The sequence below is a fragment of the Trichoderma gamsii genome (assembly GCF_001481775.2).
Source record: "Trichoderma gamsii strain T6085 chromosome Unknown Scaffold_13.2, whole genome shotgun sequence".
Classification (NCBI taxonomy): Eukaryota; Fungi; Ascomycota; class Sordariomycetes; order Hypocreales; family Hypocreaceae; genus Trichoderma; species Trichoderma gamsii.
In genome coordinates this window covers 210,645-237,533 of record NW_020171350.1, presented here as the reverse complement: position 1 = coordinate 237,533, position 26,889 = coordinate 210,645, and the positions used below count along the sequence as shown (strand labels likewise).

Here is a 26,889-nt window from a genome sequence, read left to right as displayed (position 1 = left end):
CACAAGCGGCAGCCCGACATGTGAGCACAGTGTCGGTCCATTGAAGCTGAAGCTGTGGCGATGCCGACGTCGCTGCGACTCGGGAAACGTTGAGAAAACGAGACAAGCCACAAGACAGATCAGAGACACGATGCACAAGTCCTAGCGGAACTAAGACATGGGGAAGATCGAGAGTTGACGCTTCTAGCTTGGCTCCCTTCCCAGTCGCTTTCGGCTGTGCTTTGAGCCGTTTGGGCGACCAATACAAATTGAAAAAAGCCCGAATAAGACATGCTTCCTTGCAAAGAATGCGACTCTGCTTGCGGCAGAGGGAAATTAATACCTCTCTGTGATTATTAGGCTGTAGTTTAGCATATGTTTAGTGTTTTAAGTGGAAAAGACAGATCAGCAACGGGAGAATCAGAGACCAGAAAAAAACGAAAAGGATAGGAGGGGTGCTGCATTCCGTAGCCTTGCAGAACATGGCACATGCAAATCACTCAAAATCCTCTACGACATTGACCCAATTCGCTCAATTTATCCGCTCGTCCTAAACTCTCTCTCTCCATATTATCTAGGTCACTTGTCATGCTAATAATATCTCGAATGTCCATCCTTTGCACCGTACCAAACTAAGCCGAACTACGGAGTCAAGGGCGCAGAAAATCTCCAACGCGCCTCACACTAGCCTCCACTTGCAAGGGGCGTCTTATCGTCAAGCCCTCATTGGCTGCTCTCCCCGGCTTCTTTGACGAATTCGCATCCGAGAGTTTCTCGATTCTCTCACGCGCCCACGCACAAGAAATAAAGAAGCACACAAAAAAAAAAAGGGAGTGAAAAGTGAAAAAAAAAAAAAAAAAAAAAAAAAAGATAAGAGGTAGGGGTTGAGAGAAAGAGGCCCGAGTTTCTGGCGGCTGGTGGGGGCGCTCTTCAATTCAAGCTTTCCCTTCCCGCGAGGATAACGAGATACGCTACGATACGATTCTCCAGACTTTCTCTCCCCCAAGTTTTCTGCTTTTTCCCCTCCCCCCGAAATCGCTCGACGGAACGGGAGCGCCACAAGACGGGAAGCTTGAATGAAAGGCCCTGTCTGTTTCTTTCATAGCGCGGCTGCAATCTCTTAACCAGGCGTGGGGAAGAAGGATTGAGGGATTGCCTAAATGGTAAATTGCCCGGTTCGTCGGCGGCTACATGTGCTTCATTCTGGCTTGTGATATAGGCGGCATGGGGTGTTGGACGATGACAAGCCTATTGCGGAAGAAGAAGGAAGATGATAAAGAGGGAAGAAAAAGATGCCTCCCACGCAGTGACCCCGGGATCAAACCTATCTCTGGCCGGACCCCCAAATTGACTGTCAACCGTTTTATATCTCTCAACTGGGAAGTGTAATATGCCTCACCCGGTTGGTGGGATGAAGATTATCAAATGATCCCTTGGAGGGCTACCCGTCGCCAGGGTTCGTCACACCACATGGCAACAGAGATAAAGTGGCCACCCTCAGCTCGCACAGGCTATTCCCGAGTTGGAGGTTGAAGAGGCGTGATTCCACGGTTCTATTCAACGTGTCCGGTAAATCCATTTGCCGTTCCGATCAGTGCTTATGGCATTCAGCCCCATGGCTACGGTCATTACCTAAGAATCCGCATCGTAGAATAAGTTGACAATGAGATTAGCGCTTGAGCTACTCAGCAAGTCATCGTGAAACTTCAACAGGCGTTATCGAGCCAGTGAGATTCCAAACTAGTGATTCCAAACTAGTGAAAACAATAGTCATGCAATGTAATACATTTTAGCTCGCTGCCTTTATTTCACTTACTGCCTTACTTCAACTTTCTCGTTCATGATGAAGGGAAGAAGGATTTGCTATGTGTTCATTCAGTCAAGTGACGGCCCATCGTTTTCCATTGGCTCAGCAAGCTGTTGCTAACTGCAATCTCAATATGCACTACTCTACACAGGTGGTAAGCCTACGTTTTTACGAATGACTTCAAAAAGTTACAGTCCAATAGGCTTTATTGTCAAGCATCGTACGTGTACCAGTAACCAATCAACGCAGCATCGCATATTCGTATATGATCTCGTCTTTGTCTGTCCAGTAGTTAGTAAGCCCTTGCAAAAGGCTGTTTCTTGTTTCTATTTCAATCCCATGAGACCGGGCTGTCGGCGTTGCTAACATCCTGCTAGAGCTTACTCCCTACATGTGCCTTAGCTTCAACGCCTCATCGCCCAGCTGTTAGTGAATTCGAGAGATGGCAGCCCGGCTTTGCTCGCTCTTGATGACAATGGCTCCAGTCTGACAAGGCTAAATGAATCATGTTCAATATTCTCAGAAATCTAATATGTGTCTTCAAATTCCACTGTAAAGCTGTTAAGTAGCGCGTCCAACTCACATACGCTAACAGATCGTGGCTTTCGGTCAGCACCATCTTCAATCCAACAGCTTAGCAGTTTCGAGTGCAGCCAATCAGCCCACGTAATTCATGCTGAGTGAACAAACTCGATCCATAGCCTAATCAGGAATCAGGTCATTGTTGCTCTGGTATTAGGCTTTGAAACCAGACAGGGTACCGGTCGTAGCTGTTGGCGGACCTCGTAAAGATGGCTATATATACACGTAGAAGCTGGCGAGATGCTAGCTCTGGTATTCCTTTAGATCATTGCCTTTCAGTACTTACAGTACTTAGCGAACAGCAGGGGAGTACACTGTCTTCCATCGAAATTCAACACACATCAGACTCAGCATGTCCCGCCTAATCGATAGACTCCCCACACCGGAGAAGGTGAAGGAGAAGAAAGTGGTTGTGCTCAGTCGTAGCCGGTAGGCTCTCATTACCTTGTTTTACCTCTATCCAATTAACACGATAGCTCGTTTTAGCGTTGGAACTTTCTCCCTCTACCAAGCTCTCAAAATGTTAGGGTACACCCCTTACCACATGTTCGAAGTGATCACCAACGGCGTTCCCCATCTCCAACTCTTCGAGGAGGCTATACGTTGCAAGTATTCAGGCACAGAAAAGCCATATGGCAAAGCCGAATTCGATAAATGGCTCGCCAACTACGATGTAAAACATCTCTTCGTCCCTCCGTCCCTTTTTCTTCCACCATGTAAGAAGGGATACAAGCTAACGCTATAACAAGGCCGTCGTCGAGATTCCCCAGTTTTTCATCGAAGAATTCATCGAATTTTATCCCAACGCGAAGTTTATACTCGTCGAACGCGACGTCGACGCTTGGGAACGTTCGTTGAACAATACCGTCAAGGCCGTTATGCAGGCTTGCAGATCGTTCCCCATGAATCTCAGTCAATACGTTGATCATTTCATCAGCGGTTTTGTCGCTCTCCACATCACATTTGAAGACGTCATGTTCCACAATAAAGGCATGGAAGGGGGCATGGAAGAAGCAAAGAGGGATAGCATAGCAGAGTATGTGCATGGCCTATTGTTCTTTATTCTTTTCTTCTCCATCCAATTGTAGGAAGCTAACAAGAAGAACTATTTAGTGGGGAAAAGGCAAAAAGACTGGCTCCAAAGGGCCAGCTTTTGGCCTGCACTCTGGAAGGTGGCTTTGGTTGGGAAGAAATTTGTCCCTTTCTTGAGAAAGATATTCCTGAGACGCCGTACCCTAGAGGTAACGCTCCTGCGGAGTTTGAAGGTATTGTTAAAAAATACGTGGGACCTCGCATTAGGAACTCAGTTTTGAAGCTTTTTGGGACGGCGTTGGTGCCGATAATTAGCATCGGGTTGTGGGCGTACATGAAAAGACATTAGGAGGCGGTATTGACTTCTATAGGCGAAGCAGAGCGTAGCACAGAATTATATCCAACGGCGGCTTGGCTTTTATTGTACAAGGGAGGGCCCCTGGAAGCTGATGCATATTCCGGGTAGTACATAGGCCTAGTATTTGTTCAGCGTCGTTACACGGTACTGGTGTAATATGGAGAACAGGATTATTTTGCATACATATTTTACGCCATATTTAGTTGAATTTTCAAAATATGTACACCATCTTCATTCCACTCCAATACTTTGTTATCTTTTATTCACATCGAATGATGTTTTTGCAACAGTTCAGCTTACGCGTGTCTCTCCCTATGCGCAAATAACATTGTTACTCAACCATTCTTCAACGGCATTTGATAGGGCCTCACAAGTAACCTGCAGCAACCTGCAGCAAGACTGGCGCCAGGAATTTTGTACGACCCAGGAGAACTGCCAGGGTGCGAATCCCTGTTTGGTCAGCACTTAATACTACCGCGCCTTGTCTCGTATCACGTTGTTCGCCTGTCATCTTCCATGCCGTTGTACCTATTAAGGAAGCTGGTGTTGGCCTATAAGCAATATGATTCTTTGGTACAGGAAGAAGAAGGAGGATTACGTGCTTCATATGAAATGCCCTTTACTCCCTATCGTCGTAGTAAACCCTAGTAGTTCGTAAAATGGGACTATTTGCACTCTTAAAATTGAATATGTGATAGGCGAAGTAAGCTACGTACGCGCCTTAGAGGTTTAAACATTTGGTGCAGCGATGCATCAGATGGCTAGACACATATTATTCTAGGATATTTATGTTGTAAGTTGCAGCTGAAAGGCTGAAACGCTATTGAACAATCTCATAACATAAGATACTCGACGACGAATACTTGCGCCTAATCATAAATAAGTACGTACGTAGGTAGGCACTACCTAAGTAGCAACAACTTGATCTTCAACTGTCATCAACCTCTTGCCGAATGGCGAACGTAGCAAATAAATGTAAAGCGCGCACGTGCTCTGAGACGAAAGCAGTAGTAGTTCTGGCAGCTGCCGCATTGTAAAGCAGGTCCAGCTCAATACCCAAGCTTCGAGAATGAACTTCAAGTTCCTCTCTTTCAACTATTGTTTACTACGCTGACGAAGCAAACACCAAATCTCGCACTCATATTTGCACCTCGCCCATTTTCATTTATTGCATTCGTTTCTCTACTTCATCGACTAATAGTGCTCTCCATCCTCCTGCCAGCCATGTGGATCAATCCATTCAGAAACCCCAAAACCACCGGGGAAAGTTCATCTTCCAAAAGCGATGGCGGCCCAACAACGAACGAGGATGCTCTACACACTTCTTCTATTCCCTCAAGCATGCCTGCAATTCTTAGAGACAAGATTGAATCCCAGAACGATGCTTTCCCCGTCCAATATTATAACTGCACGATGCATCCCAATCGCGAGGAAGCCGCTGTATTCAAGGATTCGTGCTCGTATATCTCTGGAAGATGGACGTTCAACAATCTCCCGGAACTTGGCGTCGCGCCTTTTCCTTATAAACCTATACTAGAGATTGTGCGGGATCCACCACCAGTTGAACAGATACCAAAGAATCTTGTGGTTCAAACGGGTACTTGTTGCTGCGCTCTTCAAAGGTACGTTCTGTTGCTCATATTATACGACATGGCGACGGCGAGTTGACCCTTTTTAAGCCTGCTGCCGTGTGTGTGTTGCGCGCTGCGTATGCAAGACGGTGATTATCGCGCTCTTTGCCGAAAAGATCCTCGTATGAAACACTTAGGCCTTGCGTTTTCATTCAGCTTTTCACCCTTTTAGGTCTCCCAATCGCTGACGTGCCCTAGTAATCTTGGGCACGGAGACCTGTATCGAATGCGCCTACGCCAGACAGACATGTACCTTGGTGAGCACGGCGAGTGGTTGGAAGAATCGTCTAGAGGGCTAATATGGAATCAGGGTGGCTTCAACGCATTTGAACAAGGTACTGCTTTGACACAAGCACGTGAACTTGCAAGAAAAGCGATTCAGACTGGAAAAGATGAATACCCCATTAGATTTGTAGGTCGACCTACCGTATTGCGGCTGCAGTGAGCTGACGGATGTATGCTGTTTAATAGGCTCTCAATGCGATGCAAGCCGCAGCGGGAGAATACTTGGCTGTAATCTGGAGCCAGGGGAGTCTATATGACTTGATCGCAGTCCAGTGCCTCTATAACTCATCGAGGGCAAGCGGGCCCACGAGCTCCAAGACGACAAAGAAGAAGACGAAGAAGCCGAAGGGCGAGGACGGAAAGCGAATCCAAAAACGGACCGGCAAAGACGTTGACAAGTCACAGCTTCTCAATCAAGGCACCGGCTTGGCGATGGCGCGTAACGTCATGATCCGGGAGATGTTGACCTGCAATAGAAAGATCTCGGAGACACTTCAAAAGAATAATGAGATCTCGGGAACGCTTTGGAAAACAAAGAAGAGTTCGGAGATGCTTGAGATCTCGAAGACGCTTCAGAAAAACAATGAGATCTTGAAGAAGCTCCTTCACAGCCCTACAGAAGAGGATGAGCGGCATGATCCTACCCACTTCCAAGGCTGATGTCGCCTGAAGCTGAGTTTTGCCGGAGGGGGGCGGAAACATAAATTGTTGTGCGGAGTAGCAATATGAGGTGCTGGTATTGGATGCAGCGTGTGTGTCAGACAGCGGAAATTGTGTGCGTTCTGGAATCTCGATTCTACCCAGAAGATCGTACTAGCGGCAGAAACACTTTTAACTACATGTAGTATTACTAATAATAGTATTAAGATTACAGCGAGACAGTGTTTTGGCCGTTGAAACAGACTTGGGTAATTGGAGTGAGACAGATACATGTAGGCTCCATGAGGCCCAGCGTCGTACTATGTGTCAAAGAAGATGGAAGTGTTACAAGATAGGGCGGCTTACGAATAGTCAGGCGCCCGTTCTGATTAGAATTACACACTAAACCAGCGACTATTTCATACCACTTCCCGGAAACAGCATGCCGTGCTATCGAGTTGAGCCTGCGTGCCAGACGCAGCAATTTGCGGCAAAGAGACAGCAGAAGGGGCTAATATTTGGCCGTGGCCCCTTTGCGGCCGCCTTGATCACAATCACACGAGAAGAATGGTGGCGCTTGGCAGCTATCAGGACCCCTGGTCGTGCGCCCTGGAACGGCTAATAAACTCTAGAGCCTAGGTTGATATATGCTTAGCGTGCATAAATGTAACCTTCGCCATTGACCTTGGCCTGTCCATCTCCCGTCGGAGACGCCCCGGCAAAAGAGCCCCGCGTCTTATACCAGAGAATGGGACGGCCGTGGTGCTGAGCGAGGGCTCCGCAACGGAGTCTTGGCATGGCCGACTTGGGAAGGTTGCAAGAATCTGATTGTTTCCCAAGGGAGAAGCTGTCCCAAATATTGGAATCCTCTTATGCGAGTGTAAGTGGACCGTGAGCCTGCCCTTACAGATTTGAAGGGGAGGGGGGGAGAGAGAGAAGCGTCGAGGCCACGAGGACCGCGATGAGGGCCCCCTTGGCAGTGATAGAGGCCGGTGCTAAAGGCCCGAATTTGGCTGAATTGCCCGGAGGAGAAGGTAAGGGGGGCCGGTGAGATTTGTGTGGTGTTGTTTGAAGCTTTTTCGGAGGATGGAGGCATATATAAATCTCCTCCCGCGCCGGCGTGGATCTTGGCGATGGGATCTTGTCCATCCACTGCCTTCTTGAGCCTTGCCCTGCCTTTGCCAGTGCCGATCGTCGCTTGACTCAATCATGAAGTCGGCGTTTGTCTTTCTAGCATCCGTGCTGGCGACGCTGTCGCTGGCTGCCCCTGTCCAGGATGTTGCTGTAGCTCGGTCTGAGCCGACTGATCTGCCCCGTCTGGTGATTTACTTCCAGACGACGCACGACCAGAACAACAACCCCATTTCGATGCTGCCGCTCATCAACGAGAAGGGCATTGCGCTGACGCATCTGATTGTGTGCTCGTTCCACATCAACGCGGGCGGAGTCATTCATCTCAATGACTTTCCTCCCGATGACCCTCACTTCGCTACGCTATGGAACGAGACTGTCATCATGAAGCAGGCCGGTGTCAAGATTATGGGAATGGTCGGCGGTGCCGCCGGTGGTTCTTACAGCACTACTACTCTGGATTCTTCTAACACTACCACCTTTGAGCACTACTATGGCCAGCTTCACGACCTGATTGTCAACTTTGAGCTCGAGGGCATGGATCTCGACGTTGAGCAGCCCTTTAGCCAGAACGGCATCAACCGCCTCATCTCCCGTCTGAGGTCCGACTTTGGACCAGACTTCCTCATCACCCTGGCCCCCGTTGCGACGGCTCTGGAGAACAGCGCCAACCTGTCCGGCTTCAACTACAACCAGCTCCAGACCGACCAGGGCTCCTCCATCGACTGGTACAACACGCAGTTCTACAGCGGCTTCGGCACCATGGAATCGCCCAACGACTTCATCAACATTGTCAACACCGGCTACTCGCCCGACATCATCGTCGCCGGCCAGGTGACCAACCCGTCTGGCAACGGCGGCTACATCCCCTTGGCCGATCTCAACAACACCATCATCACGCTGGACCAAAGGTACGGCCAGATCGGCGGCGTCATGGGCTGGGAGTACTTCAACTCGCTGCCCGGCGACACCAGCGCTCCCTGGGAGTGGGCGCAGATTGTGACTGAGATTCTGCGCCCTGGCCTGACGCCTGAGCTGAAGATTACGAAGCAGGATGCTGCGCGTCTGCAGGCTGCTTATGCGACGAGCGTGGCGGCGAACGCCGGCAAGGATAAGAGCTTTGCGGTGAAGCCTAGTGTGAACTACAGCAAGTGGGTGAATGCTTAAGGCGGTGCATTTCGAGAGATGGGTAGGTAGTTTGTACATACATAGTTGGATACTACAGATCATGTTCATACGAAACTCTACCTGGACACATGAAAGCCATGGTACAGAGCAATAACAAAAAATTAAACAATGCAACTGCTACTCCCCATTGCGCACATGACTTGATTGATGAGAAAATAAACTTAAAAAGTTGGTTGTTTCATGCATGAATTGCGTTTGAACCAGTGAATGGTCCATTGACCGGGGTGTATTAGCATGGTGCTATGTCAACTTGCATGAGTGAGGGGTTGGTTTTTGCGACGATCAAGGTAAGAATCGGGGCGATCACAGGATGGAGAGCCGGGGGATGAAGCTTGATTTTTGGAGAGGAATGGCATGCAGATCGTTTTGGAGAAGTTGTGTGGTTACTGTTGTATTCTTTGTGAGATGCTGTTATGAGGCAGACGGGGATTTTATAGCCAGTGCGGTGATACAAGGTGACGTTACGTAGCTGCACTATTGTTGTATCACAGAGAATACCATGATTGGAGAATGAAGAAGATATTTTGATGGGAGATGCTATACGTGTATGTATTAGCAAGATATGGTTTTTACTAGTACCTTCGTCAGCCAAACTCTGGATAAATCTGATAAATCTCAGAGTGAAAAAGCGGGGCCAGGAACAAAGATAGACTTCAGGTCGAACTTTTAGCATATAAGAAGGTTCATGGTCAAGGGGTTTATGAACTGGTTTGGACATATTCGGTCTTTGAACTTACGATTTATTGCTTTTTAAGGCGTGTAAAATGCTCGGATGGCCGGAAGGGAGTGGATGTAAACATTTGATGCAGGCGCTACTGAATTCTGTTCTTATTATGACTTTTTGGCGACGACGAGAGCTTCAAAGCACAGTGACTGATAAGATTGAAGTAGGTACAAATCCACTCGCAAACATTTGAGTCATCACTGTTCATATGAGCACTCGATATATTTCACCAGGACTTATGAATACCTATTCCCAGCGGCTCTGTGTTATTCATGTAGCTTAGGCTTATTATGATGAAGCAATAGATAGGACACTGATTATGAGCATAGTAAGATGTTTCGCTTCTTGTTTATTTAGACATGATAAATAGTCATTTGGTGGAAAGGTGCTGTTTTGATTAAATCAACCCAATTCACGTGCATGCTTGTAAACATGGCTGTACTCCAACTCTCATGTCTCAGCGCAGTTTACAAAGTCCTACAGAGAAAACAATACATGAAGGCAGTACAAAATCTCAACATCTATACGTGAAAGTAATCAATATTCACTATGGTATTTTTTCATTGACTCATTCCAAACCATCGCTCTCGCTCACTTTTAAATCATCCAACCTAAAACACATTCCAAGCATCTATTCTTAGTGCTTGTGGTCGTGGTCTCGGCTCTTGCAGCACGCGCCCTCCATAGCCGCCCTCGCAAGCTTGGCACGAGTAGCAGGACGGGCAGCAGGCAGCAAGTCTCGGCCCAGCAGATCAGGCTTGGGGGCGGCATCATCGCCGGCCTCACGCTTGGCAATGTTGGTGCTGTAGACCATGTTGAGCCAGTTGCCCAGGCGGTAGCCGGCCTTTGCAATCTGCAGCTCGACGGTGCCAATCACGGAGTTGTAGTAGGTCGGGTACAGGTCGCCCTTTTGCAGGGCGGCGGCGCCGTTGGGCATGACGACGGTGCAGACGTAGGCGTTGGCGTCGCTGGCCCAGCGGGTGGCCGTGGTGATGACATCGTTGACGTCGTCGCCGGCGATCCAGCTGGCGGCCTGGGACTTGTACGAGCCGGAGGTGATGTCGCTGACGAGCGTGTTGGCCCAGGTCTGCGCGTCGGCCAGGGAGCCGCCGCCAATCAGCGTCTCGGGGATGTAAGTGTCCCAGTCGGAGTGCAGGTTGTCGCTGTAGCCCTGGTAGGTGACCTCGATGTCGTTTCCGCCAACCTCGTAGGCCTCGTCGTGGAGAGGCTGCGTCAGATCGCCGACAAAGTGGACGAGGAACTTGAGCGCCTGCTGGACGTTGGCGGCGGAGAGGCGGCCGTCTCCCACGCGCTGGGTGTAGTTGGCCATGGCCGAGATGGAGCAGCCAGAGCTGCCGCAGTCGCGGTCATAGTCGACGTTGCATGAAGTGGGCGGGTTGTCCTCGGCGTCGATGAAGTGGAAGGGAGCAGACCACTTGCCAGCGGTCGTTGCTCGGTAGTCGTCAGCCCACGAGGCGACGTTGGCCAGGTACGAGCTGGAGGTATCGCCAAGGACGCCCTGAGCCCTGTTCATTCGTTTGTTAGTTTTCTTCTTCTTCATCCATTCCAACGATTGAAGCTTACCATGACGCTGTGGCAGAGGTGAGATAGTGCTGGGCAATGTAGGCAACAGTTGCGTGGCCCAAAGCACCCCAGGCTTGGGCGCCCTGGACTGAGGCGAGAGCCGTCAACGCGACCTTGGAGATGGAAGGCATTTTGAAGCTGGTGGCAGATTTTATTCACTGGCGTCTTAGCAGGAAGGGATCTGCATCATAAACAGCCAGCAACTCCAACTTTATATATGCGCTGCCCCCAGAATTGGTGTTGCAGCTTCATCCTCTCCAGCCCGGCCCGCAAGTTGCCGCCGTTGCTTGGCGATGCGATGCGATACTCAATGCGATGCTAGCCTTGGATCTTTGTTCCCTTGTTTCCCATCCAGAGCCGTATCAGATGCCTTATCTCGACCACGATCTGCGTCAAAGCCCAGACTCTGAGCCGTGAGAGGCTGATCTAATCTTCACGGGCCTTTATCCCCCGCGGCCTGCTTGCCCGTTTCAGCAGGTCAACGGCACCGGCATTGGAGCCAACCGGCGATTCGGCATCAGGCAGTGGAGCAGCGAGAAAGCGCATGTGCCATCTTGTTAGTGTGATAGGAGGGAGAGGAAAGCTGCGTTTGCGAGCGCTGCGGGACTTTTTGCTGGCGATTGATTGCGCTGCCGGATTTGGCGTCGGTCTGGGAGGGTTTGTCTGCTTCAGTGTAGGCGAACCGGCACTAGCCAACTTTTTCTAAACTGTAGGCGAGGGCAAGGGAAAAAAGAAAGCTTGTTTTCCGGGCATTTTCAAGATCTGGACTGGATCGAGCGTCGATGGAAGATGCGGCAGGGACAGGGCTGGTGGTTCATATAGTTTGCGGCATGCTGAGGACTGGGCTGAAGAGAAAGGTTGACGAGCCTATGGAAGGCCAGTTTCTGAGCGCGTGTGATCGTCGGCTCTAGTTTATGGAGTTGGCTTCTATCTTGCTTATCATAAAGCTGCATGCAAGCGAGGTAGCTTGAGATGCCTATAGTAGAATAACCACTTTACTGCTCACATGTCAGTGGTGGTGTCTTAATAAAAAGGATAACTGCAGGGCCTATTATCGCGTTCTAGTTGTGGGATATCTGCCTCACTTGGTTTGCTCGGAAGATAAGTTGCAGGCGGCTATAAGCAGACATGCACACGATATTCCTCTATATAGCAACTGTTGCCTATACTATTTTCTTGATCATTCGCTGGCATTGTCCCATACATCGGACGTTTGTACGGCTCGGGCCGAGCTAGCCTTTGAAACTTGCCTGACCAACACGCTGCTGAGGAGCTGGGAATAGGAGCACGTCCCAGATAGCGATTCAGTTATAAACTACCCAGTAACCTTACGAGGCTAACTCAACCATATCAGTACCCTTATTATCGATTAGTATCTCATCCACGCATGAGCTAGATTCAGCTCTTTCTGTTTCTTGCTGTGAAGCGGCACGCTTTTGCCGCTCTGCTCCATTTTTGCCCCTCTCTGCTGCGAGCCGTCTCACTGCCCTGCAACATGCAAAGAACCTCCACTCACGTTATGCTTCGCAGACGCTGCGTAATCATTCGGTGCTGGTGAAAATCCGTCTCTTCCAGCTTCGGCATCGGCTCTCAGTTGGGCCCTTTTTCGCGATGTAACCCCCCCTGCATATTCTCTCAACCTCTCACAACACGCCATTTGCCCCCGCCAAAGCTATCCCCCTCTCTCAGCTTTGGAACCAAAGGCCCTTCAGACTAGCCCCCTTTTTTCCCATATTTCCTTTCCAGCCAGTTGCAGTTGGCTATTATAGATTGGCAAGACCACGAGATCAGAGAGAGGCCGCTCCACGGAATAACAAGTAAGGCGTAAAAAAAGATATTTTAGTGCTACTGCTAGGTACCACTCGTTACTGCCCGTATTAACCAGCCACTGTAGATATGTCAAACAAAATAACCGATGCTCGCCTGGAATGGCTGGAAGACACAAGGCGGCGCAAGAGCATGCTCATCAAGAAGCTTGAGGAGGAGGAGCAGAAAATGATGGGTGAAAAGGACGCGGCGTCTTCTGCGGATGCCGCGGCGGAATCGACACCGCAGCAAGATTCCGAGGGCCAGCTGCCGGACGCGCTCGAAAAGTACCAGTTGAACATTGACCGGTACAAGGAGGAGCTGCTTGCGATTGAAAAGGAGTTTGAGTCGTGGCAGGAAATGGGATTTAGCCTGCCTGCTTCGAAAGGCGTCGAGACTGACGCCAGCACATGAGTTTCTCGTGGGGGGAGCAATCACACGTCCTCGTATCTTTCACTATACATATTTGCTGGCTTGGCGGGTAAATCTTTTTGCCTGAGCTTTATCACGCATATCATGACTTATATACGACATCATGACACCATGATCAATGTTAGATGAATCATTATTTCTTTTTTCCAAGATTGAGCATGCAATTGGGATCGATGGGTGGACATTTGACTGTGAAGATGTATTTAACCTCGGATTTCATGGGTGATTTCTGATGGCGCTAAATATCTCAGGCGGATAAAACGTCAAGAATGGACATGATGATATCTTGAAGTACATTGTTCACGCAAGCTCCCTCTTGGATGACTTGCTCAATCCGCTCAAGACATCCGGTTGCTGTCTGAAAGATAGACTTGATGGCATCCGACGTGAAGAGATCCAGGCCCACCGTATATAACTCGGCCACATAGTCTTTGCACTCGAGGCTGCAGAAGCCATTGGCAATGTAGCACTGCGCGTGCGACCCAAAAGCCGCATCATGGATGCTCTGGCACGTGGCATTGCAAGCCGAAACCACCGGAACGAGTGTTTTCTGCAGGCAGTTCATGGTGCCCCATATAAACGTCTGGCCGTTCTCAGAAAAGAGATCAAGATTCTGGTCGAATTTTTCGCAGTTTTTCAATCCATAGTTGATGGCATACGAGCTGGAGTCGCCGGAGCAGGGCACAGAATCCTCGACACACGTCTGGTAAAAGTCGCACTGGTGAGGAGGCGGCACTTGGCACGTACTTGCGCACATTGGATAGCCGGGACACGAGTTGCAGTCGCCGCAGGTCGAGCAGCCATTGTCCACCGCAGCCTGGAGAAGTTGCTGAGACTGTGAAGACTTCACACTCGAAGTCGGGGTGCCGAAGCGAAGCGAAAAGCTGCTCACGAATGGGTAGCCGTGGGTATCGGCAGCGATGATTCCTAGCAGAGCTGTACCGTCACTGAGGCCGTTGGTGAATTCAATACCCGAATCTGATGCTTGGAAATCGCCATACTCTTCGCCATTGACGAATACAAACACCTTTTCGGTGTCGAGGCTTGAGCATGAGATGACGGCTTTGAACCGAGTCCCCGGAGTGTTGACCGCTTCGGTTGAGACGCCCTCTAGAGTAAATCCTGGGTCACACGAGGGCTTTGGAGGAAGCGTTGAACCTCGTTTCGAAACGCTGCCATCGGCCCAGCATGCCTGAGATAATGTGAAGCCAATGGCGGCGATGTGGTAAAGAGGCTTCATGTTGAGCTTGATAGGCTGCAGCGGCTAGAATCAGTCTTCGTAGCAGTGCTGGAAAGACAAACGTCAGCAGACAATTAGATCTGGAAAAAGTCCCAGACTTCTTCTCGGGCAAACTGTCAGCTAGCAGCCCAGCGTTTCAAGTGTCAAGGATCAGCTTGCACGGGCTCTGTACGTGGATCGTTACATCCTCGGTACTTGCTACCCTGCTATGGCTGTGAATGTGCCTGTAGTAAACAAGATGCATACGTTTCCACCTTCGTAGGAATAATCATCTTCTCAAGATGATGACTATCGAATGAATCTATCAAGGAATTGACTGATGGCGTCTGTACGTCTTGGACCAAAATGCATGCATGATTGACTGGCTTCCATTGGCTTGTAATACGTGTGTGTAGCGATGCGGATCTCGGAGGCGTCCTGCCGAGTAACCCACCCGCTAAAGAAACACGTCGAGATTCGTCAAGATCTGCTTAACAATCAAGCAACATGACGCAACATAAATAAGCGGAAAATTCAGAACTTCAGGCAGTGCTACCCCAGTAACTGAAAAGACATTGTTTGTGTTCCCATCAAACGGCGTACGGCGTTCCGTCTCCGTCAGTCAACGAGTGTCATGTGATGCCTCCATCACGTGTTCTTGTCCTTGGTAAGGCGCTAGGGCGTGCTTTTGACATTGACATGGAGTGGAACCGGCGTCTCGGGCATCGTTAAAAGTTGGGGTAGATTCGTCTGAGAGACTCCGGCTCACCGAGAGACCAAAGGGCGTGCACCAGGAAAGATGCGGCACAAGGTCAAGGTGCCCCCCTGCCAGTTCTGCAATAAGTCGTTTTTGAGGACTGAGCATCTACGGCGCCACGAGAGAACCCGTGCGTGCTTTATATGGGAATTGCTTCGTCTGGTCTCATAACCGCTAATTTGGGGTAGATACAAAGGAGAAGCCGCATGCCTGTATATGTGGACGGAGCTTCTCGCGCCAGTTCGTCTATTCTCCCACCATCTTTCATGTAAAGCGGAAACTCACATGAATCAGGGACTTGTTATCACGCCATGTCAAATTGGCCAAGGAGTTGGGGGAGCATGGGCCTCTCGATCCTAATGCCTCCCCCCGAAGGAGGGTAGAGGATAAGACTGAAACTCCCATGCCGGATTTCGATCAAACAGAAGAGTTGAGAGCTGATGATACCAATCAACAAAATGTCTCGACGCCGTCCGGGAGGAATGCGCAGCCCTCGCATTCTGCAGAGCTGGACATGCTATGGGACAGCTTCCAATTACAACACAACCCTTTTGAACTTTCATACTTCCATCCAGAGTTTCCGATGAACTTTCAAGCGTTTGAATTTTCACCTTCACTTAGTATGCCGTCGCTAATCGAGACGGCAACATCGGACAAAGATATGTCCATTAGAACAGAAGAATGTATTTGGCAAGACGATTTGCCGTGCGCTTCTTCACTATTGCTCCAGCCCCCTGTCCAAGATCCAACCATACACCCTCGGCCAATGCTTCCCAATGCAACGGTTGGCACCTTGAGCGAGCAGCACTTGCAATCTTCGGCAAGAAACCCCTGCTACATGTCCCGGGATGCCTATGACTTAGTTGCAGCCAGAGCCCAAGATAGTATTGCGCTTCTCCCATTAGATTTTCAACTTCCTTCGAAGCATACATTCAGCAGATATATTGAAGGCTTCTCAAGCTTCAACTTACATCGACCGTTTCTACATCTCTCAACAAAAAACCTCTCTCATATGCCATTGGAGCTCGTGTTTTCCATTGCAGCAATGGGAGCTCAATATCGATTTGAGGCGGAATCGGCCTTGTCGCTGTACTACGCTGCCAAGAGCCTCATCGATATCAAACTCAGCAAGGTTTGCGCAGCCGTAGTAGAGGCTGCCCATAACTCGACAATACAAGCAAAGCCAACTCATGAAGCCGTTGCTAGCATTATGAACTCAGGGAGGTCTATAAATCAACTGCCGCTGGAAATCGAAACAATCCAGGCCATGATTATCTGCATGTCCCTATGCTCATGGGAATATAAGAATCTATTACCAGATGCCTTCAGTTTGGCAGACCAAATTGCGTTTCATCTGCGTCAAGGAGGATACTTGCACGAAGACAATGTCCTAGCGAATGAAACGTGGGAGCAGTGGATATATCGCGAAGGGCGTCGTAGGACGGTCTTCATTGCATTTATCATTTTCAATCTGCATACAATCTTCTACGAGACTCCGCCGCGGCTGATGGCTCGGGAAATGTGGTCGATAACGATGCCACAGCACGAAAATGTATGGTGGGCATCCACAGAGCGCGAATGGGAAGAAATACGGCGTCGCGAACCGCCACTGTCGAGTACTTTTGGCGATTATTACTTGGAACTGACCGTTCCCAAGGCGTCTCGAAACCCAGAGCATCGCACTTCTGCTTTTGGGGGCCTGGTCTCTGTTCATTGCTTGGTTCAGCAAATCCACCTTACGAGAGAGACGCTTCTCCACATTGATGCCTACGGAGATATTGACAAGGTGCCATTTTCAGAAGACGTCTACATGAAGTTTAGACGAGCCCTTTGCCGCTGGGATGGCAGCTGGTCGCGGAATAGAGAGAATACCGCGCAGCCCATTGCTTATATGGCGCCGCTGGGCTTCAATGCCACAGCAGTGTTCCGCATTGCCTGGATAAGGCTGAGCTTTAACATGGCCGTATGTCGAAACTTTAGCACCAGGGATCCAGCTATAATTGCTGCTGCATTTGCTCAGTCTCCCATGCCTGAACGCTCGCCGCGTTTGTATTCGGCCGTTCTCCAGAGCGCCCATGCGCTCAGTATACCAGTTCGCATCGGAATCAGATATGCATCGAAAACTCAAATCCTGTCCTGGAGCATCATCCACAGCATCGCTAATCTGGAATGCGCGTTATTCTTGAGCAAGTGGCTCGAACGGGCGAGCTTGGAGAGTGAGTTGTTGGAAGCAGAAGAAAAGGTCTTGATCCGCATCATTGCGCGGATATTGAAAGAGACTCCCTTCTTCGAACCTAGTTCAGATGACTACTGCAGCGCAGGGGTGATTAAACACATTGCGTATTCGGTGCTGCGATTATTTACGGAGATGTTTAAGGAGTCGCATTTGTTTGATGCGATTGGAACGTGTATAGAGGCGGTTGACCAGTACGCAGCAACTCTAGAATGTTAATAATGGGATAACAGGGCATGATATTATAGATAGGCATTTTAATACACATTCTCATTCCTGTTTCAAGATTTATGGATAGGATATATGATCGGTCAAACAAGCCGAGATAGAAGAGGAGAGATGAGGATTTATGATACACGCTGGCTCTCGTATCCTTTCAAACCAAGCCAAAAATCGTGCGAAGCGCAGTCCCAAAAGCCCGAACAGCCACTTCTATGCTTTCGGCACTCGCCGCCGCAAATGTGAGGCGGAAGAAGACGTCCTGGAGCGGCAGATCCGGCTCTGCCCTGAACCAGGAGCCCTTTGCGAGGAGAACGCCTCGTTTGAGGCACGCCGCGAATATTTCTTCTTCAATATCGAGCGTGGAGTATATTTTCGCGTTGGGATGGCAGTTGTACTTGATTTTGAGCCAACACTTGTAACATTCATGTTAGCATTTTGGAAACACATTGTCCTGATGGAATCTCATCACTTACAAACATCCCTGCACTTGGAACATCCCAGCTAACAATCAACTTTGGCAGAAACTTGTCAAACGCACTCATCATGACGTCTCTCCTGTCCGTATATCCCGCTTGCAAACGCTGCAGCCAATTCAAAAACCCTGCGTGGCCCCATTTCTCGTCCACCAGCTTATACACAATGGCCTGGGAGAAGCCGCTGGGCCCTTGGCTTGCCGTTTCGCTGTGGCGGATGAATCGCTCAATCATCTGCTCTGAGGCAGTCACCCAGCCCATTCTCGTGCCGGGGGCGAGGACTTTGGAAAATGAGTCGAGGCGCAGGACGCGGCCGTCGGTGTCGATGCTTAGGTATGAGGGTGGCAGAGAGGCGAGAAATTCGCCGATGGAGAGTTTTGGAGGTTGGCCGTTAGAAGTGCGAGCATGTAGCTGGAGGAAGTAGTATGGGTCGTCTTCGAGGATGTATACGTCGTGTTTCTGGCAGACGTCGTATATGGCTCTTCTTCTCGATGCGCTTTGCGTTGATCCTGTTGGGTTTTGACCAGTTGGTACAGTGTACAGCACGTGTGGCTTTCTTGCTCCCATTTTTGATGCATCCCAGTTGGTGAGAATTTTATCCATAGCCCCTGGTATCAGTCCTTCTGAATCCATCTTGATGCCGACTGTTCTAATTCCCAGGGGAATAGCTGTCTCCAACGCAGTAGCGTAGCTGTATTCTTCAGTCATCCACGAATCACCTCTATTCTTGTCGCATAACATCCTCAGCGCTTTGTATAGGCCGTCCGTGCTTCCAGTCGTCAAGCAGGTATCCCAGTCGGCGTAGGGAGGATTGTGAACCAGTTCGACGTGCTCGGTGATCCAACGGATCATTTGTGCCGAGCCTGCCGCCTGGCCGTAGTTCAAAGCAACGGAGAGATCAAATGCTGCGTTTTCTGAAACTATATCGCGTATCCCCATTGTAATTGTTGATTCGTCTTCGAAGAGGATGCTCTGGTTTGAGGTGGGAACTTGAGCACTTATAGAGCGGAAGCCGAAATAGTCTGGAGTTGGTAGACCTCCAGCCAGCGAGATGATGCCCGGTCTTTTGAGGAATCTTGCGGCGACTTTTAGAATGCCAGGGGCGCGTGCTAGGGACTCAGCCGTCAAGTGGCCTGCAGTAATACGTTAGGAAATGCTTGTTGTGGTCAACGCCAATCAGACTTACTGTCCCATCTTCTTGCCGCTGGTTTGTTAGTTGCCTATCACGACACATGTTCCAGTAAGTTATAGGACATATAAAAGGTGTTGAGAAGATTGACTGACTCTTGAACACTGTATTTTAAACATATCCGAGTCAGCATAGGCGGCTGTCGGCGCCACCATCTGGCCAACAGCTTGACGACGGGCATCAATATCAGCAATAGTAGGATCTTTCACAGAACCATCGCTAATACAAATGCCCGAGTGCCACTCCGGACTCGGTGTATCGTCTAACAGTACAAGGTCGCTTGTGCTTGAGGGAGTCATATTGCTGTGAGAAAATTTGTTGATATTCAAAGAGACATCGAAAGGAGTAACAAGGAGAGAAGAAATTCAAAAGCAGAAGGAGAAGAAATTTTCTATCCAGACCTTGGGGCTTCTTGGAGTAAGTATTACCTGATCACTGCCTAATCTTCTCAGCTCCAATGTCAGCTATTCTGGTTCAACTATGAATACTATCTCGCCGATAATCGCCCTGCGAATGCAGCGGCGGCATAATATGGGGCGGGCGTTTGTATGAGTCTGGCTCCAACTTGGGGTAGAAACGAGGCCGTGGGGCAGATTGACTCGAATTGACTCCGATGACATGATGCCAGGCCTGATATGGAGATGAATCTGACTTTGAAATATTACTAAACATGAATGGATATTTCTAATCACAATTTCCTGATTCCATTTCTTCAAAATTTTGTGCTTTTTGACGTGGATGGTGTTTCTTGACTTGCGCGCGCCTTCCACGCGCCTTACGATGACGCAGACTCCATATCAACGGAATGTCCCTACGTTTATATTAACACAAGGAGTATCATCTATTTATGCATACGCGTCATGTCGTATTAATAAATGAGAATTCGACACAATACGATGTAATAAGCAAACCTACTACATTTGTCTGCTTTGTCAACGTTTACGATGATTTCCTTCAAGTTCATAAACAGGCTCAAGGTACAGTGCCAGTATCATGTAAGCACCGTAAATGTAATCGCAACTGACTAATCTCGACAACTACTGAACAATTAATCAACTCACTTTCAAGGGCGTCTCGTCAATTGCCTCGCCGCCATGGACGGCCCCATCTCTCTATCAGAAGCTCCCAAGCGTAAAAATGGCCGTCTGCAATCTTGCGAGCCCTGTCGAAAGCGCAAAGTTGCGTGTGACCACCGCCTTCCGGTGTGTTCGCGATGTCGCCGCGGAGGCGTCGCCGACAAGTGCGTCTATATGACTCAACTTGGCCAGCGGACCCATCCTCATCAAAGCCGCCATGACAGTATTTCAAGGTCGTCCGTGGTCGCTGCAGTGCCGCCTTTGAGGCCGCCGCAGGTTGCCAACGGCAGCTCAACTCCCAAGGCGAACATGTCGGAGAACAACAATGTTGGGTATCTCGGCGCAACGAGCATTACGACCTTTTATGAGGAGGCGCAGAATCGCCTGTCCACGGCATGGAAGCGCGAGCCCGATCCGGAGACGCTGCCGCTGAAGATTGTGGAAGCTTTCCCGCGCTTGGACGAGTTTGCCCTCAGCGCTCTGCGCGCGATCCCCGACATGGCTACTTCCAAGCTCTTGGCGAGGATGTACTCCAGCTTCTACGGAGGCTGGTGTCCGCTGGCAGGGGAGTGGCTGACTGATTCTGTGTGGGCGGCCTATGGTGGGATTTTGGGCCAGGAGCCTCGGGACGAAGAGCAGCTTAGGCGTATATCTGTTAAGCTGTGTAAAAACAGCGCGGTTCCCTTGGGAGATGATAGGAACAAACATGTGGAGGAGTGGTTTGACGAGTTTTCCGGACCGAATCTCCGATGGGAATCTCTTGGGATACTGTTTGTTTTCTGGGCTTATGGTGCTCGCAGACTTCCTGACAAGTCTATTCTCCCAAAGGACTGCATCGACCTGCAGAACAATCACGGGAGCTGTCTTGTAAGCCGGTATAAGACGGCTGCCTGGAAATGTATCGAGCTTAGTCGTGACGCTTCCAATAGCAATACCCTGTTGGCATTTGTTGTCTTTGGACACTGCTTGCTGGAATCGACCGTATCAGGGGATGCAGGCATGCAGTATTGGAGGACGCATGGCGATCTCATGGCGTTGACGACTTACTTGGGCCTCCACGTCTCTCCAAACGCCGATCCCATGGATTGGTCCGTAACGACTCAAATCAAGCGCCGACTATTCGCTGCCATCTTTGCACACGACAAGGTAACATCCACATTCACGGGAAGGCCTATGTTCCTCGGCAGGAATTTCACATCGACGCCGCTGCCTCTTGACATGAGTGATGAATTGCTGTTGTCAAATCCTTCAATAACTAGACGTGAAGACTGTCGCGTTGATGAGAATGGATGGAACATTGATGGAAAGATTTACACGACGACAACTCTCCGCGCAAGGGGCATGCTGGCGTATATAAGAGATGAGATTCTGGAGATTTCTCTGCAGGGCATGGATTTTGGTGGCAAGACGGCACTCGTGTAAGTTCCATCACCTACTGTCTTCCTTCTCTAAGAGCTTCTGTTAAGACCGTCAAACAACCGAACAGCAACCTGAAACGACGAGAAATGCAAATCGTCGCTAGCTTCCCATCTTGTCTAATCTACCAAGCCGAAGACATCAACAATTTCGAAATCCCCGGAAGAGAACTCTACGGCAAACTCCTCGTCTGGCTAGAACACCTCCAGAACCTCTTCTTCATCGAGCGCCTCCTCAGCAAAGAAGACGGCGCAAGCGAAGCAAACGAAACACGACTTTTCGAAATCAGCATCGAGATGGTGACGCTCGCGCATCTCTTCTGGACGCATCAGAACCGTCTCAAAACGGCTCAAGACTGCGTTGAGTGGAACGTGGTTTCGTACGCTGCACCAGCGGGTGGAGTTCTCTGTATGGAGCTATTGAAAGGCACAACGCGCGGCACTATGAGTCCGGTCGCTACAAAGGCCGTCATTGTCGAGAAGCTGGGAATGCTGGCTTCGTTCCTAGACTGGGTTGGGCCTACGTCGCCGAACGCGGATATCTGCTATAGAGTGAAGAAGGTTGTGCGGCGGGTGCTGGAGCAGGCGCTGGAGGCACCTGTGCAGACGAATATGCTGGATGAGGGAGGGCATTGGAATATGGATGTTTCGGCTGACTTTAGCACGTTTTTTAATTTCGATTTGTTGGATACGTTTGAGTGGCTAAGGCCAGAGGGAGCGTGAGCGAGCAATCTTCACCGATCTTGTTTTATACTGCACTGGCTATTCGTTGGTCGACACATTACCCTGATTCTAGTTTCACTACCAAAGTATTCAAGCAACCAAGATCCTTGCGTAGACCTAGAATACTAGACACATACAAGTAATATTTAACACGCTTCATTTGAGAACGATATATTAACTTATAATAACGCTACTACTCGTGTGCGAGGTAACACTTCAATCGTCCAGTGATTACTTGTCACTTTCCTCAATACGCGCAAACTGTTCCTGAGTATGGGACCAGACCTCTTCCATAACCCCGTTGGTTCTCAACTCTGCGAGTTTCTGCATAACTTCGGAGGAGGCATTTTCGCAATCCTCTCGGATAGAGTAAACGCCTCCTCCAGCTCCGCCAAATCCCACCGCCACTTCAACACCATCTCCCAAAGGGATTCCCGCATATTCGCTTTTCAGAGGCGAGTATTTCGAACTTGTAGCCAAGTACAAGTGCCTTTCGCCACACTCTTCCAAAGGTATAAACGTCATCGTCTTCAACGTCTCCTCAGGTACATCCTTGAGGAGCGATGTTTTAACTGTGCCGGGGTAACCATGCACGATGCTGACCTCCGGAGAAGATCTTGCCACAGCTTGTAAACCAAGAGTAACCAATGTCGATAGATGCTCGCGAAGATTCCCCATTGGCACGTTAAGGGCTTGAAAGTCTGTCGTATCCAGATTGCCTTCATGGCCTCCTCCTCCTACAGAGACTATTCGTCGAAGGAACGGGGCTTGCTCCAGAAGCGGCATGAGGTTTTGAATGATTCGGATGCGAGAATAATAGTTCAGCGCGGCGAGAAGATGCAGGCCCTCGGAAGTAACTTATTCTCACCCGTTAGTTCAATTGGACAAACATGGGGCATAGACGCAGTTCTCACCACTTCGGCTGAAATCATATACACCTTGACTCATAACGAGCAAATTGATGAAGGTTTCCTCCTTCTTAATCTCATTGCAGAGGTCATCAGCCCCACGGATCAAGCTCGCATTGGATTTGCAAAAGATGTATTGTCCTGAGGGGTTGATGCGCTTGCATTCCGCCAAGACGCGATCGCCTGCGTCTCGAGAACGACCGGCGATGTAGATGCGAGGACTTTTGGCATATTTGGCTAGGCATTTGGCGGTCTCTTCGCCAATTCCGCTTGTGCCTCCGACAAAAACGGCTACAAGCTTTTCGGGAAAGGTAGAAGAGATTAAGGAGTTTGAGGCCCGAACTTGCGAAAGGGAAACCATTGTGAAAGCAAATTAGACAAACAAAACTATAGCAATTTTATACTTAGAAGGCTCATATTGTTTAGAAAAAGCCATTTTGATCGAGCTCCCGGGGGCGCTTTTATATCTAGAGATGAGTGTTTGTCAACCTAGCTGTCTTGACTATGGTTGTGGTTACAGGTTGGAATGGCTGACTCTGACCAGTTTAAACAATCGCCGAACCCCCCACTAAGAAACGCCGACCGTGCATGATTAGCTTCCCTCAATCATCAACACTACTTTACCGTTCATCTCCTTTCCTTCGTCGTCTTCATCATCATCGTTATCAGTACTAAGAACGCTAAAGTAACATCATGGATTTGTCAGTAAATCAAGAACATGCGGCATCGGCATCATTAGCAGAAACCCCGAACAGCACAAACAGGCAGAGGCAGGGGCCAAGCATTCGCTCGTCATGCGATCGCTGCCATAGACAAAAACTCCGATGCAGGCGGAATGCCGAATCCGATACCTGCGACCGGTGTCAGCGTCTGAAAGTGCCGTGCCAATACAGCCGCCGGGGCTCTAAACCTTCTTCGACGGTGTACAGAGCAGTGAGCGTTCCTCGCGAACTAGCCAGTCAAGGCCGAGTTACTTCATTGACTGAAGAAATTGGTTCCATACCGCTGCCGGCTTTACGAAACTTCAACTCGGAAGAAATGACTCGGTTGTCTCCTTGCGTATCAGATACTCTCTATTCCAACAGTAGCTTTCAAGATTTCTCTTGGTCGGGAATACTTCCCGCTACTACCGAAAGCTCCGATGATTTGGATACTTTCATTAACAACTGGGATGACTTTCCGCTCTCTCGCGACTCAAGTTATGGGTTCCCCTTGGTTGAGAATAGCATCAATGTGCGCTTGCGAAAACAGGATTTAGATCCAAGAGATGACTTTGAAATACGATGTCGTGCTTCTAGAAGACTTGCAACGCTGAGTGTCGCGCTGTATGAGTCTGTGATGCCATTTCCCACATTGGAAAAGATTCGTGTGGCCGCAGAAAAAGCGACAACAGTCGAGAATAAAACGAGGAAAACAGTCAAGCTCATTTTCGACCAGCTCTTTGAGCACACCAAAGACTTCAATCATGTCATACAAAGCTTGTCCTCGTCCCCAGGGCAAGAGGGTCAAACCACCTTATATCCAGACGAGGCACTCGTTTCTCTCATATTCTCATGCCACTGCCAGTTGGCCGAAGCATACACAAGTCTTTTGAATATGATACGGGCTTGTCTGGAGCACTCTATTGCTCCGCCAACAAACACAAATTGGGCCGTTATCCTGCCAAAGCTTCAAGTGGGTTCAGTGGCTCTTCCAAGCCTACAAGTCGATAATAAGAATCCGGTATCTTCAAAGGCTACTTCACACATGTACATGACTTCGATAACAACTGTCACGGCGCTGCTATGGACGCAGATGATGAGCGCGGTCAAAGCTGTGACTATGAATCAGGAGGACACTTTAAGCAGATATGGATCTACAGCAGCGGTGATGTGGGATGCAATGTCTCGGAGAACTAACGAAGTGGTTCGTAGAATTGAACTTGTAAGTTCTTTGTTGTAGTTGATTGGATGCCATACTAGGATTAATCGCATAGACGATAAAGTAATTGCCCTTTACATCAATTTGTCTTTTTTTTCTTAAACTTTCCTCTTACTATATATAACACCTTGATATAGCTGCTAAGCCAAAGTCTGATAAAACTCTCTAACTTGACGTTTCGTAAAATGAACCCGCCATACGGTCTTGGGATAAAAGTCTGCGACCACCCTACAGCATCCCCGCCAAAAGACCAAAATTGAAGCGGCAATAATTACCCCGTACGCGGGGTAATTGGCTACCTAGTACACAAAGACTTCAATTGCATTCTTATTGCTCCTTTAGGAGGCCTCACCTATCTGTAAATAGCTTAAAGGTCAAAGCATGAAACTTGTCTTTAAGTTCATTCTATAGACCTCAAGCCCACCACTCTCACAATATGGCCTCCGAAAGCGACGTTCTGGTTTTTGATAATCTTGGCAAAGAGGGCAAGATTTGGTCGCATCATGTACTCCGGGTTTTATTCTCGCTCCATTATAAGGGAATTCCCTATTCACTCAAAGGAGTCGAGTATCCCGACATCATCTCAACATTTGCGCCGACGAGTCTGGAACCGAAAGATGACCCTATAGAGCCATACGAAATACCGGTGCTCAAGCTCCAGACATCAACTGGCTCTGTGCGCTACGAAATGAACATTTCGAAAATAATCCAAGCCTTGGAAGAGCTGAAACCTGAACCATCTCTCCGGTTTGATACGCCGCGAAGTGTCGAATACAGGACTCGTTTCGGACCAGCTTTTGCGCCGATTCTTCAACTCGCCGTTGGACACGTGCCTCGAATATTATCAGAGCGCAGCACAGTAGCGTTTTGCGAAAAGCGAAAACTGCGATGGGGCAAATCGGTAGAGCAGTGGGTTGAGGAGCATCCTATACAAGAAGGCCTGGCGATCGCAGAGCCTCGACTCAGAGAGCTGGGCGATTGGCTTGATGCAGTTCCCGGGCCATTTATCGATGGTGATAGCCCTGGTTATGCGGACTTCACCATTACAAGCTTATTGGTGTTTGTGAAAGCAGTTGGCTTGTCAGACGTTTTCGAAGCGGTGCTGGGCTTCCATCCTGCGATTCGGGGACTGTATGACGCCGTTGGGTTGACTCAAAGAGGTAATGTTTGGTGTCAGTACCTGTTTGAAGATGGTGAATAGAATACGCAGGCCTTGCATGTACAGCACTGAGGTTGTTGGTGATATAAAAGTAGCTGTCTCCTACGTTGAGATCAACCGAATGGCGGAGAAAGAATGTATACATGTACGCTGCAAGTTAACGATTTATTGGTTACCCTGAGATTATGGCGATGAGCTCAGTTAATTCCCCAATTTCTTACTTCAATCATCTTTCTGAGCCGAAGTAAATGGAAATAAATCCCACGCATTCTGATTCTGAATATCTCAAAGCTGTATATCCTACTCGAAGCTGAGTAGCTGTAGAAGAGTTTGGCATCTTCAACGGAGACTTTCTTACAGAAGCATAGGTAGCTAGACTGACGGTGGCCGAGGCAATATATGAGGTGTTGCGTACAA

The 26,889-nt window shown here is 49.2% G+C and overlaps 11 protein-coding genes across 11 annotated transcripts; 7 read left to right on the top strand and 4 right to left on the bottom strand.

The window, feature by feature from the left end:
* Positions 1-2,888: 2,888 nt before the first annotated feature.
* On the top strand, positions 2,889-3,715 carry TGAM01_v204518 (hypothetical protein; the record flags this gene model as incomplete). The annotated part of the gene is made up of 4 exons (XM_018807758.1): positions 2,889-3,041; positions 3,118-3,404; positions 3,482-3,633; positions 3,684-3,715. 4 exons carry the CDS (start codon positions 2,889-2,891, stop codon positions 3,713-3,715), a joined length of 624 nt encoding a protein of 207 aa, XP_018659096.1.
* Positions 3,716-4,982: 1,267 nt separating this feature from the next.
* TGAM01_v204517 (hypothetical protein) lies at positions 4,983-6,334 on the top strand (the record flags this gene model as incomplete). Its single annotated transcript, XM_018807757.1, has 3 exons — positions 4,983-5,380; positions 5,588-5,801; positions 5,861-6,334. The coding sequence occupies 3 exons, from the start codon at positions 4,983-4,985 to the stop codon at positions 6,332-6,334; spliced, it is 1,086 nt and encodes a 361-aa protein (XP_018659095.1).
* Positions 6,335-7,522: 1,188 nt separating this feature from the next.
* TGAM01_v204516 (class III chitinase) lies at positions 7,523-8,611 on the top strand (the record flags this gene model as incomplete). Its single annotated transcript, XM_018807756.1, has 1 exon — positions 7,523-8,611. The coding sequence occupies one exon, from the start codon at positions 7,523-7,525 to the stop codon at positions 8,609-8,611; it is 1,089 nt and encodes a 362-aa protein (XP_018659094.1).
* Positions 8,612-9,993: 1,382 nt separating this feature from the next.
* On the bottom strand, positions 9,994-11,071 carry TGAM01_v204515 (hypothetical protein; the record flags this gene model as incomplete). The annotated part of the gene is made up of 2 exons (XM_018807755.2): positions 9,994-10,882; positions 10,941-11,071. The coding sequence occupies 2 exons, from the start codon at positions 11,069-11,071 to the stop codon at positions 9,994-9,996; spliced, it is 1,020 nt and encodes a 339-aa protein (XP_018659093.2).
* A 1,765-nt stretch (positions 11,072-12,836) lies between these two features.
* TGAM01_v204514 (hypothetical protein) lies at positions 12,837-13,160 on the top strand (the record flags this gene model as incomplete). Its single annotated transcript, XM_018807754.1, has 1 exon — positions 12,837-13,160. One exon carries the CDS (start codon positions 12,837-12,839, stop codon positions 13,158-13,160), a length of 324 nt encoding a protein of 107 aa, XP_018659092.1.
* Positions 13,161-13,425: 265 nt separating this feature from the next.
* On the bottom strand, positions 13,426-14,418 carry TGAM01_v204513 (hypothetical protein; the record flags this gene model as incomplete). The annotated part of the gene is made up of 1 exon (XM_018807753.1): positions 13,426-14,418. The coding sequence occupies one exon, from the start codon at positions 14,416-14,418 to the stop codon at positions 13,426-13,428; it is 993 nt and encodes a 330-aa protein (XP_018659091.1).
* A 1,781-nt stretch (positions 14,419-16,199) lies between these two features.
* Positions 16,200-17,606, top strand: TGAM01_v204512 (hypothetical protein; the record flags this gene model as incomplete). Its single annotated transcript, XM_018807752.1, has 1 exon — positions 16,200-17,606. One exon carries the CDS (start codon positions 16,200-16,202, stop codon positions 17,604-17,606), a length of 1,407 nt encoding a protein of 468 aa, XP_018659090.1.
* Positions 17,607-17,763: 157 nt separating this feature from the next.
* On the bottom strand, positions 17,764-19,570 carry TGAM01_v204511 (aromatic amino acid aminotransferase; the record flags this gene model as incomplete). Its single annotated transcript, XM_018807751.1, has 4 exons — positions 17,764-18,021; positions 18,083-19,215; positions 19,269-19,302; positions 19,367-19,570. 4 exons carry the CDS (start codon positions 19,568-19,570, stop codon positions 17,764-17,766), a joined length of 1,629 nt encoding a protein of 542 aa, XP_018659089.1.
* A 795-nt stretch (positions 19,571-20,365) lies between these two features.
* Positions 20,366-22,485, top strand: TGAM01_v204510 (hypothetical protein; the record flags this gene model as incomplete). Its single annotated transcript, XM_018807750.1, has 2 exons — positions 20,366-21,765; positions 21,834-22,485. 2 exons carry the CDS (start codon positions 20,366-20,368, stop codon positions 22,483-22,485), a joined length of 2,052 nt encoding a protein of 683 aa, XP_018659088.1.
* Positions 22,486-22,716: 231 nt separating this feature from the next.
* On the bottom strand, positions 22,717-23,754 carry TGAM01_v204509 (hypothetical protein; the record flags this gene model as incomplete). Its single annotated transcript, XM_018807749.1, has 2 exons — positions 22,717-23,342; positions 23,400-23,754. The coding sequence occupies 2 exons, from the start codon at positions 23,752-23,754 to the stop codon at positions 22,717-22,719; spliced, it is 981 nt and encodes a 326-aa protein (XP_018659087.1).
* A 1,995-nt stretch (positions 23,755-25,749) lies between these two features.
* On the top strand, positions 25,750-26,514 carry TGAM01_v204508 (hypothetical protein; the record flags this gene model as incomplete). The annotated part of the gene is made up of 1 exon (XM_018807748.1): positions 25,750-26,514. The coding sequence occupies one exon, from the start codon at positions 25,750-25,752 to the stop codon at positions 26,512-26,514; it is 765 nt and encodes a 254-aa protein (XP_018659086.1).
* Between the last annotated feature and the right edge of the window lie 375 nt (positions 26,515-26,889).